We start from the raw sequence: 16845 nt of genomic DNA, 5'->3' as shown, positions 1-16845 counted from the left end.
TTAAACGATGCCCAATAATTTGTAACCTAGGTGTTTCCGGTCCGGAATGTTTTACATGTAGATAACTTCCGTTCCATAACCCAAAAACAATTTCCAAGAAATGGGGCTGGCGTATTGCATAACCAGTCCTTAGTATGTAACTTAATCTTGCAGATTTGGGACACTCGATATGTTTGGTTGTTTCTGACAATCCTGAATGTATCAGAAGGTAATATAAATATTTCGAAAGAGTATATTAATACTTACATTATTTTTGTCGTGGAGACAGTGATGCAGTGATAGTAGTCAGTCAACACCTATAAAGATACAAATCGAATGTTAGAGATTCGTAGGCTCCTAAAATTACATTTTCAGTATGTTTCGGTACATCAGTCCTGTTGAGCTTGTAAAAACCGTCATGGTGGCATCAGGGGAAATGTTATCATCATAATCATTCAGAAAAATAAAGTTTTCACTATATATTATTATGTTGCTACTTTATGTGCCTAAGTCGAAAGAAGAAACTTCAAAGAGCATATGCACGACACGAGCACATGTGAACAGGAACTTCCTCTTTTCCGTACTTGTATAGTAACATTCGGACATACAGTCGTACAGGGGGCTTTAATTGCATAACATAATATTAAAACTTACATTATTTTTCTGTAGAGAAACTGATCCAGTAATTTTACTCTGTCATGTCAACGCCTGAAAAAATACAAAACGAATGTTAACAATTCATATTCTCAGAAAATGTCAATATTCATATTTTTTGGTACGTCAGTCCTGTTGAGCTTGTAAAAACCGTCATGGTGGCATCAGGGGAAATTTTATCATCATAATCGTTCAGAAATTAAGGAATTTTATCCACATTATATAATTGGAAATGATCAAGTAAAAATAAATATTTTTTGTTAATACGAAGATATTTACCTAATTTAATGCATCAAAGACAAAGATTCGTCGTGCCGTGGGGATACAATAATCTGTAAAAAAAAAAAAGTAAACATTATTCATACGTCCAAAAATGTTTCGGTAAAATAAAATGTATTTAATGTAAATCAGATATAAATTAGATTTTCCTCAAAAATATTCAGAACAGGTCTGTGAAGGATCATCATTAACAAGTAGCGGATAAACAAGTCATTGTGAGCAGATAAAGCAATGTGTACACTTAATTCATTGCCTGAATGAAGATCCTTACCTGATGCATCAGCAAGCATCCAGGGATGAACAAGTGATGATACCTGTGAACAAGAATTAAAACAAAACCATTAAAATATGCACAACTCCTTTAAAGAAAAGTGTATTTTCAAAAGTTGTTCAGAAATTAATAATTTTTTTCCTCAAAAATATTCAGAACAGGTCTGTGAAGGATCATCATAAAATAGTGAATACTTTAACACTAAAATGATACTCAAATACTAACCTAAACAGATGTGAAGTCAAGTACACTGACCTGAAAAAGAAAACACATTTTTATAGACAAAGAATATATCAAATTAAACAACAAAAGTAGTGTAAATTTCAACTTACCATTTTCATGTCTCAAGAGCCTAAACCCTAACTTGTTTCAAATGAAACTGCCATTACAATAGAAAAATTATAATTTAAAAATTAATTACATTACAGTATAATAAAGGAAAAAATCAGGTTCCCATCTATCATGTGATACAACATTAATCTAGTATCACTCTCTCCATATCGGTATATTAACAATGCGTATATCGACCAGCAATATTTTATTGAACGTACGACACTTACAAACTTAAACAGGCGCAAACAAGAAGAACTGGGGTGAATAAAAATTGTAAACGTAATAAAACAGTATTGTATAATGTGGTGTATGTACGCGCGCTGGTTTCGTTACATATATTACAGTACAGATTGTATTTAGCTACGACGTTTACAGTTTGTCCAAGTATTGATTTACATCTGGGAGACCTTCCTTCAGCCCCTTTCGTTTCCTCGTGTCCTGCGGAAATAATTACGCATAAATACAAATATCACAGAACATCCCATTATCATAAATAATACTTTAAATAATTGTATTGCCTGCCCGGAAGCTAGCAGTCCCGGGACATAAGGATAGAGGTCCGTGTGCAGCGTTGCAGGCAGGCAAGCATACTCTGCGCCCAGCCTAGCCGCGCTGTCACGGCGCGCTGCCGCCGGAGCGAGCAGAGCGCTACAGCGCGGCACTTTTGCCGGGCACAATTTGAACTTAATAAATTATCGCCATACAATCGAAGTTTCGCGTTAGTTTTTGACATTGTTTTTCTCTTCCAATTGCATTAAAATGTATAGTAACACATACTACCACTAAATTACTGCGGCCTTAGATAAACAGAAAAATTCGCGAAGTATAAAAAGACCAGTCATGATTTATATCACACATAATTATCTTTCCCACTGGGCCAAGTAGGAGTGTGGCGTCCCATTTTTCTTTATTAATTTATCGTGTTAAAATGAGAGTGAAACTTTGATCGTATAGCAGGGAGAGCAAATCTAAATCCTTTGGCAAAATCTAATTATGGGATGTAGTCTCACCTGGACGACGACGTAGGGCTTGCTGCCGGGCTCGCAGGGGTCGCCGGGCAGCACCTGCCAGTGGTCGAACACGCACTGCGGGAAGGCCTGGCCGCCGGTGTTGGAGCGCAGGTCGGCCGTGAAGCCGAAGGACTCGTTGACGGGCAGGTACGCCTTCACCACGAACATGGGCGTGCCGGCCACCTGCGACTCCTCGAACACGTGCCCGCGCCGGCGGTTCAGCACGCCGTAGATGCCGCCCACGGCCACCTCGGGGCACTGTATAACAACGATTGTTTTAACCTCCTAAGGCCCAAGGCGAAATTCGGCTACTAGTCATTGCGAACCACGGTCCTACCAGTAGTACTATTGTTTTATACTCGTTCAGGCCCAAACATTAGGAATACATTTTTTAAATGTTATTGTACTTGTATGCCACCAACAGCTTTGGGGCATATTTATTATCAGTTTACGATGCCTTTTAGGATAATTTGATTTTAATTTAAAAAAGTCCTACAGGAAGGTCCATGGGCTTATAAAGAAACGTTATTTATATTACGAAATGAAAAAACTCACTTAAGATTTGTTTATTTTTTAGTTTTATAGAAAGAATGAGATAAAATAATAGTCTTATTAAAATAATACAATGCACCAATCACTTTTAAATCACTTAAAAATTAAGATTTTACGCTCTTCTTCGACGAATGTTATTCCACTGCGAGCGTGAGATCATCCTCTTGTAGGCGCTCCACGACGTCCTTCTGCAGAAGCTGCAAGGTGAAATATCGGGTCCTGCCGTGGATAGGCTTTGGAATTAGTTCTGACAGAGAAATATCGACATAGGAACTAGAGGAAGCATACCGGGATCTGGTTTGAACAAAATTTGTTTCTATAAGTTTTATGTGGCAAAAGTCTGTTTTTTCATCTTCAGTTTCTATTTCTGATTCCCTAAGAGCGAATTATGTTTCTTTGTCATTTAATCCTACAACAATAAAAGCAATATGTGTCAGTTTTTGCAACCACCACAAACATTATTATTAAATTATGTAGTTGTATAAAACCGAGGTACTACTCATAGGACTTAATATTTTTCATCCCGTATTTCGTAAAATATAAGCAAAATCAATGAAATTATTACTTAACTTCGTAAAATAACTAATAAAAAAGAAGATTATTTACAAATTAGTAAGAAAGTACTCAAAATTACATGAATAAAATTGGATTTACTAACCTCTCCTTCACGGAATACCCATGTCGCCGTCTGTAACTTGTCAGTTTCACACTTTGTTTTTATTTTTCATGCTTATGAGTGTGTTCACATTCAACCTTAAACACCCCTCTAGAAAATCGGATACGTCAGTTTAGATTGGCGCGAAATTTGAAATCAAAATGTCGGCTTTTATAATAAGTCCTACTGGTAGGACCGTGGTACGCTATGACTATATAGTCGTTGAAGAAGCTGGGCCTGAATGACAAACTTAATTATTACTATAGGAAGGACCTTGGGCCTTAGGAGGTTATGAGGGCTTTCGTGTGAAAAACATTGAAATCGCAACCGAGCGCTCGATCGTACCGTGTGTGGTATCAAATTAAAGGGCTTTGCGAGTAGTTTACAAATATATATCACATTATAGGACTTTTTCTACTTGGTCTAACAAAATATGAGAAAATGTCCAAAAGTGGTAATAATTGTACTGGTGAAGGGTCGTTTTCAAAAAATTGCCAAAATAAATAATAGCAATTTATAATCACTAAGGCATAACAGCGATTTAAGTAAACGTTGCAGATTCATTAAATACAAAAATTATTTCGATGTGATGTAGATTTTCAAAGAAATTGTCACTTAATTTTAGGTAATATCTGAAAAAAATTGATTTCGTCTAGCCTCTTTTTTAAAACCTTATAATAAAAATGTAGTCTGAGAAGTTTGTAGTACAGGGTATACGAATTATAAATTTACCTGTTTTAGTAATCAAAATTGTCCAAATTTTACAAATAAGATCGACTAATTCAGCTCTATACGTGAGTTTTTCTAAACGTGCTTTAGAGAAAAATTCATAATTAATTTCGTGACTTGGTTTTCAAAAATCCAGTCTTATAAAAATCAAGATAATAAGATGCTCTAACGGAAATTTGAATTAAATAAATGTATTGGATAACGGAAAGTGTAGTATTTCACCGACTAAAACTATCAATTTTACATTATTTTGACGTTATTTTTTAAAGCAGCCTTAATAAACGTGCTTAAAGTATTCCCCGCTGTGCATACTACACACCAGTAATCGACATAACTCAAATACTGGCACATATTGAAACTTTATTATTAATTTCACTGTGGTACTTGGGTCGAAAGATCTGATGAAGTATGATGAGTAATTACAAAATATACTAATTGCCATAATGGAGGTTCTATTCGACAGAGCACTTTAATAGTTATTTGTTATACAAGGGGGCAAAGTTGTATTTTAACGCCGAGTGTGGAATTGAAAAACGAGCAAGTGAAAGGATTCTATAGTTGAACCACGAGCGAAGCGAGTGGTTCGAGAATAGAATCCTGAACTTGCGAGTTTTTTAACACACGAGAAGTAAAATACATTTGCACCCGAGTGTAACACAAAACTTTTCCCCTCACTATATCGAGGAAACTACAACGCAAAAATTGCGGTTATCACTGCTTACAGTAGTTCCACAGGTGGTAAATCATCTTTATTATTAGATTCACCTACTTTTATAAATTTTAAAGCAGTTAATTTGACTTTATTCAAGGTCAAATTACTTTACCCACTAGTGGATAAAATGCGTTTTTACCCGGTGGTATTGAAGGACAAAACACGTGTTTCCGAGCTAGTGAGGGGAAAACGATATAAGCGTGTTCGGAATGTTCGTTGGCTTCTTAACCGCTCATTTAAATCAGCCAATGCAGAGAATGAAGAGGCGTGAATGGATTGCATTCTTCAGGACTGACACGCTCTTAGCGACTACAAAAAAATCTACGAAGGGTCACACCGTGCAGGTAGGGTACATATTTTTGCCTCCTCTTTGCAATTTAATACTCTGTGCCAATAATTTGTGTTAAAATTTGAAAATTTGTTAGTCCCCCTATTCCGGCAAAGTATATGTCGGGTGACAATGCCAAAACAAAGAACTGTTGCTCTGCCACGTTTCGGAAAGGCGATGCTATCAGACATGCTAGCCCCGCTCAGGATAAACGTGGGTACATGCAGGAGACTGCAAGTCAGGAAACACATGAAACGCAAAAGCATAGGTCCAGAAACCTCTTGTGTATTTTTATATTTTTTATTTCCTTTTTGCTTTTCATATGTTTTTGGTCAACCAATCTAAACTATGAACACATTTCAGTGCAACATAACTCTTTTTCCAGACATAAATTTTATCAATGCCTTTTTTTTTTTTATGGGATAGGAGGCAAACGAGCAGACAGGTCGCCTGATGGTAAGCGATCACCGCCGCCCATGGACACCCGAAACACCAGCCTACAGGGCATTAATAAAATTACATCTTTAGCATACAGGTATAAGGTTCAATAGATTTGGGAAACTTGTCTTGAAAGTTGGATTAATTGGAATATATTTGGAATTTTTGAGAAAATTACTGCCTGAAAAAGCAGAATTGAGATTGGTTCATGTATTTGTTGGGTCAGACGGGACTGACCTGAATCTCGCACAGGTAGACGGGCTCCATGAGACGCGGCTGCGCGGTCAGCAGGCAGGCGTACAGGCATCTTCTCGTCGTTGGAATGATTTGACCGCCACCTCTGCAGGACAATATAACATTTCAATACATTTGAAATAATAAAATCACAAACAGCAAATACCCATAAGAATAAAAGAAGAACAGAAGAGTATTTTCAATGGAATGGAATGGCAAGAGAAAGGATTGTTTCCAGAACAGGATTCCTCAGTTAGTTTGATTTAAATTGACTTGAAATATTTGAATATACAACAAACTCTCAACCTTTTCTGTTTAACAAGCAACAAAGTTCACTCATTTTTGATTTGATTTGTTAACAAAATAAGTTTAAAATTAAAACAGGCAGACAAAAAAAAAGGCGTCGTTATTTTTTAAGGAAAACTTTGTTACTAGTGCGACAGAACATGGAACATTTGACTAAGGTGGAAAGCTATAGGCACCTGTGGATGGCGTCGGTGTGCAGCGTGACGTCGTAGATGTTGAAGCGCACGCCGCGCAGGTTCTCCTCGGCCATGACGCCCTCCTTGGCGGCCCACTGGAAGCCGGCCACGACGGAGTCCTTGATCTCGTTGAGGTACTGCACTCCCTTGGAGCAGTCCACCATGAGGTTGGGGCCGGTGCCCTCGGGCCCGAAGCACCAGATCTTACGCGCCTCCGTCACGTCGTACTCGTACTTGTCGGACAGGTAACGCGCGCGAGTCTTGAAGTCGTCGCGGGGGTTTACGCGACCCTGGATGTGACGAAAGACAACATAAATTATGGTGAAATGAAAGATTTTTATATTCAATAGCCGGGTCTATCACTCCACACAGACCCGCTAAACGTCTATGCTGTTGTGTTTATTGCCGTGGCGCGTGATTCAATTTTCGCATTTTCTTTTGGATAGGGATTGAAAAAAAAATCGTTCACGGTAATAAAAATGTGCAATTGTGCAGAGCAGAACTATTTTGAACAATTGATTGCGGGCTGCGATATCCTAGCGAGGCATCTCACTCAGTGTCGATCCACGTAATGAGTAAGTACAGAGGTAAAGATAAAAGAAACAAGTCGATTACCTCATCAATATCCTCAGCCAAACCATCAGGCATGGGCTGGGCCTTCATGAAGAGACGGTTGTGCTTGTTGGGCGACTTGGACAGACACATCTGGTCGGACTCCTCGGCCACAGTCTCGCGGTACGACACCACGGGGTCGGACTTCTTGATGGGAATGCAGGCGTGGTCCTCCTCGAGATCCTGCATAACAAATACAAGGGTTAAAAACTTAATCGTTTCAGGGTTTTACTGACAAAATTGAGTTATTACATAACAGATACTCAATTATGGAACTTTCTTCCTCCTCCAGTCTTGTAACAAATGGGGTCCCAAAAATTTACAGCTTAATTTTAACTCTTGATAAAAAGAACGGCGTTTCTTTAGGATATCCCCAATTTATTTTAAAAATAAATGTTATGGACAGTTTCATATATTTTGTGAGATCCAAAATATTAAAGATAGTGTAGTTACCTTGAGACAGATCTCAAGATGCAGCTCTCCAGCGCCAGCCACGATGTGCTCGCCGGACTCCTCGTTGATGCACTGCACCATGGGGTCGGACTTGGCCAGGCGCTTGAGCCCCTCCACCAGCTTGGGCAGGTCGGCGGGGTTCTTGGGCTCCACGGCCACGCGCACGACGGGCGACACGCTGAACTTCATCACCTGGGGAAATAACACATTCCGATCAAATCTTAAGCCATATTAGAAGGAAAACAGAGGAACCCAGCCCTCACATGTCTAGTACATATATACGCTGCGCTGCGGGACGCACGTATGTAATCGTCTCACAAATGCGATGTGTCGAAGACGGGTCTATAGACGCTTATCTTTACGAAGTGTGCGAAAAGACTGTTTCTGAAGTATGAGTATTGAGTACACATTCAAGAACTAGTGTTAGGAGCATGTCATGGTAAGTAAAAGACGCCAAATATTGAGTATTGTCATACATGCTCTGCTCTATGTTTACTGGCAAAACATCCACAACTTCTGAAATAATCTTCATAAAGAATTAATAATAATTACCTTCATGTTGTGGGCGTTCTTGAAGGTGGTGATGGTACCAGTCTTGACCAAGAACTGGTCGACACCGACCAGACCGCAGATGTTTCCAGAGGGCACATCCTCGATGGCCTCCACGTAGCGACCCATCATGAGGATGGTACGCTGGATGGTCTTCTCATACAGATCCTGTATGAAGAGAATATTGAATTAGTACTTCAAACATAGATCATAGACAATAATGTACAATTGCGCTTCTAAAGAATCTTTGTTGTTTGTACAAGGCAGAACACTCCATCTCCCTGTAGTTGTTGATGAAAAAATAAAAAAAAATATATATAAATAGGAATGTATTGCCTGCCCGGAAGCTAGCAGTCCCGGGACATAAGGATAGAGGTCCGTGTGCAGCGTTGCAGGCAGGCAAGCATACTCTGCGCCCGGCACAGCCGCGCTGTCCCGGCGCGCTGCCGCCGGAGCGAGCAGAGCGCTACAGCGCGGCACTGCCGCCGGGCACCGTTTAAAAACAAGATGGCGGATGTGGCCGCCATTTTGAATGGCTAGTTTGCTTACCTCTTTCTTGCCGGGCTGGTAGTTGGGGCCCATGATGCGGGCCTTCTGTCCGGTGATGACCTTGCCGGAGAACACGCGTCCGAAGGCGTAGAAACGACCCTTGTCGGAGGTCGGCACCATCTTCGACACGTACATCATGAGGGGAGCCTCGGGGTCGCACATCTGGAAACCAAAAATGATAACATTAGTTCATCTATTAGACTGATTTTCGGGATAATCTCATTCTAAAATGAATTGCAGTGTTTCTTCCATTAATGGGGTCATAAGCTATAGAGTTTACAACCAATTCCGGAAAGAAAAATAATTTAAGTCCACTTTGACACCCAGAAACTTACTTAAGTAACTGGCAACACTTGGGACTGATTTTCTTTAAAGTCCAAATGTACTGATATTTACCACTCAAAGATTGCAAATCCCAGTGGCAGATTTGCTCACGCCCAATAGGCTCAGGCCTAAGGTGGGTGCTGAGGAAGGGGTGGCTAATACTTATTGTAAGACTTGGCTTAGGCTTAAGATGTTTAAGGCCGATAGTCCACTATCATATGTTTATCATAGAAATATGATCATAGGTCTTTATACCTCCCTTTTTCCCCAACGTGAAGAAAAAGGACCATATATGATCATATTTCTATGATAAACATATGATAGTGGACTATCGGCCTAAGACTAAAAATCCTACACAGGTAAATGTATAAAAAATGTTTACCTTGATACCGATGGCGGCCTCATCGTCATGGGGTCCCTCGTACAACATCTCCATACGGTACTTCTGGGCCACGACGGGCGACGGCAGATGGATGGCGATCATCTGAAGCAGAGCCTCTCCGGCGGGCAGCCACGACCTCATCACAACCTGTACAAAACAATTACAATTTTAATATTTTTACAGTAACAGTAGAGATTTGAACTTTCTAAAACATCTGGTGAGGGAATTTGTAAACTAATAGGTCCATGTCTAGGAAAGATTAACTTAGTATTTAAACTCGAATGTATTTTTGCAAAATGTATCTTCCATTTATGGGGTCATAAGCTACAAAGTTTACAACCAATTCCGGAAAGACTAATGCTGTAAGTCCTCGTTGACACCCAGAAACCTATTGTAAGTAACCGGCAACACTTGGGACTGGATTTTGGAACCATTACAAAAATCTATAGTAAAATTCCAATACCTGCTTATTGTCAGACAGTCTGACTAGTCAAAGTGATTATGTAGCAAATTTAAGTCACAGATACAGATACAGAACTTTATTAATAACGGCAAAGTTACAGGTCATTTAAATACACATTACAATAATCATAAGCAGGTACAATAGTAACCTTACAAAAATAAATAGGTAATAACTTATTGTCACATTATTTATATAAATTTATGTATAGGGTAGGTTAAAAAACTCCTCGATGCTGTACAAGGACAAGGTTAGTAACCACATTCGCAGTCTACATTTAAATATACCAGTGGAGGCTGCATCTCTGACCGCTGCGGGTAGTCTGTTATAAACGGACGGCCCCATAATGTAAGGCGAGCGCTCTGACTTAGACAGTTTGTGTTTGGGGGTGACAAGACGGTAACTAAATTTGTTACTACGGAGCGCATGACTCTCATTTGTGCCGCGTGTCAAGCTTTATTGGTTTTAGTTTCATAAAAATGGACTCTGGTAGTCATTTAACTAGAATGTCGCTTACGTAACACTCTTGCCTAGTGTGAATACTACGAATCCGAATCAATTGAATATAATCTAAAAGAGCTAGTTTTTTCATAGCCATATTAATAATTACAACGGTCCAATGATTATTTTTCTTACCACTTACAGAACTTTTAAAATAATGGTGTTACATACTTAACATTAATATTGGACAGAATTTGGTAAAGGTAGAAAATATTTACCTTGAGGAGGGCCTTGCCGTCCTTATCAGCATCCTCGTGCTTGATGGTGACTCCGATCTTCTTGAGCAGGGAGTCGATCTCTTCCTTCTTGAAGTTCATGATGGCATCGAACACCTTGTAGATGGGGTCGAGCACGTACATGCAGAACGAGCGCTTGTTCTCGGCGTCCCTCTGCTTGGCCCACTTCTTGGTCTTGGCGTTGAAGAAGTTCTCACCCCACAGTCTGAGGATAGGTTAGGTTTAATTTATTTAATTTATCATTCAAGGCAACAAATGGCCCATAATGGTAAAGTACTTATACATTATTGAAAAAATAAGTTTAGTTTTAAGTTTATTGCGGAATCTGACATACAGCCAGGTAAAACAGAGAAGATAATACGCCGCCACCGTCCGTGTGAAACGTTTTGCACGTGGCAACTTATTTTTTTTTGTTTCAAAACTTGCCCAGGCTCTTGCCTATTACTATTCAGCACACTAGATAACACTACTCTTGTTTCATATTCAGTACATTTTTATTTTTAGATGTAATTCAAATGTTCGTCCTTTTCTGCCGCCGGTGTATAGAACAGTCTTTACCCAGTATCAACGGGACAAATTGATAATGTTCGTCCTTTTTGCCGCTGGTATATAGAATATAAATCTTTACCCAGTATCAACAGGACGAAATGTAAGTCTACCTACTTTAATCTGCAAGTTGACATCTTTCAAATCTTAGCGTCAATTTAAATTAAATGATGTACGGCAGGTCCTCTTTGGTCTCTGGACTACAATAACAAAGGACAGGGACAAATGGAAAGAGTTAGGGGAGGCCTTTGCCTGCAAAAGGCATACAGACCAAAATTAGAAAATATATACATGTATGTCAACAACAAAATGAAATGTAACAAAACGTCTGAAATAAAGGCTATTTCATTTATTTATTATACGGCAGGTCCTCTTTAATCCAGACCCATTTTAATCCGAAGGCTGCTGTAATCAGAAAGCACTAAGACTACTAATTATGACTTTAAATTACTGCAGTAGAATGTTTTTGTTTATTACCTGTTCATGAGCTTGACAAGGTCGATCTTGAACTTGTCGGCGTACATCTCGGCGAACTGCTTGAGGGTGAAGGCCCAGCCGTGGAGACCGGAGCCGAAGCCGACAGAACCCTTGCTGGGGTCCACACGGACCTCACCTGTGAGCAAATAAATAAGATGAGCATTTCTTTTTTTTTGCCACTTTTATGAAGTGTGATATTTTTGAAAAAAAATATGCTGTTTCTACTCAGAATTACTAGCTTTTTCAATCCTAGTAGTTAAAAAAATTGTCCCATACGATTTTTTCTTATTTTGTTACCATTTTCCGTACATGTTGTATGGGATAACAAGAGGAAGGTAACAAAAATGTATGGAAATTCTGGGACACTTTTTGTCTCCCAGTGAAATTGAAAGTACTCGTGATTCTGAGTACAATTGACCTAAAATTCCCTAAAACAATCAAAATTTTTTTATTGGCAAAAAAAAAAGAAATGCTCAGATTGTAAATAAGAATTCAGAAGATTGCTCATCTTCCCTAACCTCAACCATAATAATAATAGGCCTTTGCATCTATAACAGATGATTCAAGCAGCATCCTTGCGACACTTACGTTCGTGGCTGTATAGCCCAATTCGAGAGAGGATCCTTCGTCCGCACACATGGCAGGTGTATGTTCCCCCAGATGGGCGGGGGTTAGAGGCCTGCTCGTGACGCCTCATGCGTTTAAAAAAAACCCCTTGCACGGCAGGTGGGCGAAGTGCCCTCTACGCGGATGCTGCTGCGCCTGGGACAACCGACTTTATGGCAATACGGGCTTGCCCAGCACCCGTACCACCCTCTCTCTCCTCCCCGACATGTTCCACAGGAATAACGAGTCAATACGTGTGGCATCGGTTTGGCCGCAGGTGCCTGGCTTGCGCCTAAACGGTGGCTCCAGATCCGGGTTTTATATTAGTTTTCCTTCTTTTTGGAGACTCGATGTCATCGTCTCGGGGCTTAATCTCCCATACGAAATACTTTGGCCCTAATCCATTAGTCGCCTCTTACGACATCCACAGGAAGAAAGGGGTGGTGTTATTCTCACCCGACACCACACGGTTGGTACCATAGTACTTAAATGCTATAAGCCTTAACAAGTAGAAATAAAAGATTATTCAACAATTTTGAGTTTGAACTTTCTCAGAGCATCAATCTGAGTAGCCAGGGCCCAGCATAGTAGCCGTGATGTAGAGATATATTAGGGACCTACCCCACTTAGGCGTCGCGTGTCTCGCGGCGCGGAACAGACGCCGCCGCCACGCCGCCTGGGGCGCGTCTTACGTCCTTCCTATACAAAATGTACTGAGGAGACGTTTTATGAATTACATTCAGGCGGCGTGGCGGAGACGTCCGTTGCGCGCCGCAAGACACGTGACGCCTAAGTGGGGTCGGTCTCTTAGAAAGTAAACCAGATCTACACAAGCTAACATTTTTGTTTTACAGTTTACTCTTCCCTGGGTATTTTCTTTAGTAATGGACCAATTATGGAAGAATCCATAGCGCTCATGGCAAATTCAGTCGAGCATTGGGATAATAGGTGAATTTGATAAAATTTACCATTGTGAATTGTAGTATTATAAGATTTATAAGTTTATGGTTGCATGTTCTAAATAAGAAAGACATATACGTATTTGGGTGAATTAACTTTTTCTTGCTTTTTGCAAGAATTACCCTTACTTATTATTAGGTCTACTTTTGTGATTTTTAACCTTACCATCGTGAATAAAGATCCTTATTTCACGTATACCAATTAGGGAAAAATTTAAAAACGATTCATTTTTAATTAAAACAATATGTGACCCAGTGGAAGAGACACTTTTTTCATACAAAAGTGAGGGACAGCTATGTGTGCAAGTTAAATAACTTGTTACATGTTAATTTGTAACTACAAGTCATTGTCGCGACCTTAGCGTTATCACTCGCGCGATTCGCTAGCAACTTGATAAGAAAGAAAGCCGCCTACAAAAACGTGTCCGCTGATATTTGTAGGACAGATAAACAGTTGCAAGTAATCATGTTCATAAAAAATATGCATTTAAAAATTCATAAAAATGGATGTAATTAAAGAAATGATGTGACTCATAATCTTGTAGACTTATGTCCTAAAGTTCCATGTTAAACATATTTAGGTTTCCCAAGATTTTTATTGCACTTCTGTTTCTAAATGTTTAAAAGTTATGTAATATTTTGCACATGAATGAGTCACCAACAGATGTTGATAACCATTCAGTACAATAGGCTAAGCTATGACGTATATGCTATGCACTCACTTATAATAAAGACAAATCTTGATGGTGAAATTTGACAAAGAATTTTGTAAGAAAACTAACTAACCTAAGCTGCCGAATTATGATTTTTGTAAAGTATGTAAGTAAAATGAGGCATTAAAGTTCCTCACATTCAAGATCCTACTTTCAGGGTCGTCTAAACAATCATTTCACAGGACCAAATCTAAAAAAGTTTTATTTATTATTTTAAAGTCAACACAGATTACTTACCCATGGGACCACCATCGTCGTTGTAGGTGGCGATGATAACGTTCACGTTCTCCACAATACGCTGGAAAGTCTGGTACAGCTCCTCAGACTCCAGCTGCAGCTCCAGCAGGGCGCGGTCCATCTTGTTCATGAACAGGATGGGCTTGATGCGCTCGGCGATGGCCTGGCGGAGCACAGTCTCGGTCTGTACACACACACCTGCAGGATAGATCAGGTTCAATACAGATGCGTTGAGATAGTATCTTTAGTTAAGATTTTTTTTATGATCAGATGGCCGTTCTAAAGATCTTCAATGGAAATTCTGTTTTTAATGGTAAGAACAATCATCATTTTCAAGTAATTTTTCTCGTAACTGAATAAAGATAGTTTTCAAGTATTAATTACAATTGGGAAATTGTTTCAAGCTTATGATGAGCAAATAACTCTAATAAAGAAGCAATGTAGTGCTTTTCACAGACCTCTTTTTTTTTATCATGATAATGATCCTAAAACAAACTTCTATTATTTGTAGTCAACACGGTGAAACAGAGACAAAGTGCTTTCTCATCACTAAAAAGAACCACAAAAAGGTAGATTATCATGCCACTCACCAGATACGCAGTCGACTACGACCAAAGCACCATCGGTGACACGGAGCGCGGCCGTCACTTCAGACGAGAAGTCAACGTGCCCGGGCGAGTCAATCAAGTTAATCAAGAATCCCTTCTCGCCCTTCTCACCCTGGTCGGGGTTGGTGATGAACACCATGTCTTTCTCTTCGAGCTCGAAGAACATGGAAATAGCGCTGGAGAAAGTAACATGTGTTAGTTTTGAGGTTAGAATTTAAAACAACATTTCTACATATTCTTTTTAGGTTCAGATGGCCGTTCTGAAGATCTTCAATGACATTCGGCTTTTAATGGTAAGAACAATCATCATTTCAAGGGATATTGTTTGTTTTCGTACGATTGCACAATGCATCGTAAATGCAACTATCAAATGCAGTGACAGGTATGGTATTGATTTTGTGGTGGGTTTAAACCTAATTACATATAGCGGATAACGTTAGTAACGTTGTCTGCCATGGTCTTTCAAGTTTTTGTTGACTTTAAGATGATGACTCCCGCAAAGTAATAATAATGGTCACTGACAAAGGTTATACGGACATATGAAGCAACTCACGTAGACTTGATGGTGATGCATCTGTCCTGTTCATCCTTGCGGGTGTCGGTGAAGCGAGTCTCGCCGGCGCGAGCTCCGGCTATGATACCGGCCTTTGATACCAGCGAGTCCGTCAGCGTCGACTTGCCGTGGTCGACGTGAGCGATGACGGACATGTTGCGGATGTTCCGCTTCTTGTCCATCATCCCGCGGATCTCGTCTACGGTGAAATTCACCTGCGCAAACCAGAAAACACGTCAACATATCGCCAAGTCTTGAACACAACACAGATGGGCATGCACTGTCACACGCACGTTTCATTTTCAACATAAATAAAACTTCGGTATTTTCTTTTAATAGTCCAACTATTCAACTTCTGTAGAGTTTAGTCACTGGCACTTAGACATTTCCACCGACATGATATCAGTGAAATACGTCATCGAACTACAAAGACGGTTGTGAGAAGAACTAAGTTTTATTTCTCCATTTTTAAAGAAATATCGAAAATAAACTCGCGAAACGTTAATATAGATGCACCGTATCACTTTTCTGAACACGATTATGAAGTTAAATACTCACCATTTTGGATGGTTTTAGATTTTACTTTCAATAAAATAAACTACCATACGCCAACAATGGCGTACGCTTGAAAAAGGCCCTTTCGTGGGCCGGATATGTCCACCTAGATGTCAGTCAAAGTTGAACCATAGACAACAGACTAGTGCTGCCACGTAATAAAAGATACCGGTTCTTGCTTAGCAAATGACTTTAACAAATGAGCCTTCATGTCATATGAATAAGTTTTAAAATAGATTAAAACTTTTTATCGTAACTCATAGACAATTTGAAAAAAAGTGACCAGTAGAAGGAAAGTAGAAGAGAATTGTTCTAAAGCAGTTTCACACTCGTATGTATAGGAAGATATTGGACATTTTAAAATCATCGTGGATTTTGATCTAAATCGAAATAAATGAAATACATAATGCATAATAAAATAAAGACATAATAATTAATTGCTATAAAATAAAGTAAATAAACCTGCCATGCAATAAAGGTATTGGTTTGAAAGCTGACTGGAGTTAGTACTATGGTCAGTTTAAGAGTATAAATAAGTAAAAAAAAAAAAGCAAGTTACTGCTACTCAATACTAGATGGCTCTAATGTTGATGTCAAAACTTGTGTCTATGGCAACTAGTCGTCAATAGATGGCGCTAAGTGGCTCAAAAATATTGTTTTGACTGTGTTTGCTTATTACAACACACAACGTTTCTAAAGTTATTAAGTAAAGACATTTCAGTTTCCAAAATATTTTATTTAAATAGGTAATGACAGTTATATTATCCATTTATATACATACTATTTAGGTACCTATATCATAATGTAATACTTAGTGGATGCCGGTTGTAGACAAATTTTGGCATACGAGGCCGTGGCGACACGCTAGT

The 16845-nt window shown here is 39.3% G+C and overlaps 1 protein-coding gene across 1 annotated transcript; it reads right to left on the bottom strand.

The window, feature by feature from the left end:
• Window positions 1-1568: 1568 nt before the first annotated feature.
• LOC125234430 (translation elongation factor 2) lies at window positions 1569-16122 on the bottom strand. Its single transcript, XM_048140665.1, has 15 exons — window positions 15980-16122; window positions 15422-15636; window positions 14851-15044; window positions 14261-14458; window positions 11746-11881; window positions 10705-10927; window positions 9526-9672; window positions 8820-8981; window positions 8274-8438; window positions 7722-7913; window positions 7272-7451; window positions 6657-6946; window positions 6178-6280; window positions 2527-2784; window positions 1569-1954 (listed from the first exon to the last, which is right to left on the bottom strand). Exons 1-15 carry the CDS (start codon window positions 15980-15982, stop codon window positions 1886-1888), a joined length of 2535 nt encoding a protein of 844 aa, XP_047996622.1. The 5' UTR covers window positions 15983-16122; the 3' UTR covers window positions 1569-1885.
• Window positions 16123-16845: the final 723 nt, after the last annotated feature.

Source organism: Leguminivora glycinivorella, chromosome 16 (assembly GCF_023078275.1).
Source record: "Leguminivora glycinivorella isolate SPB_JAAS2020 chromosome 16, LegGlyc_1.1, whole genome shotgun sequence".
Lineage (NCBI taxonomy): Eukaryota > Metazoa > Arthropoda > Insecta > Lepidoptera > Tortricidae > Leguminivora > Leguminivora glycinivorella.
This window is presented reverse-complemented; position numbering and strand designations above follow the sequence as displayed.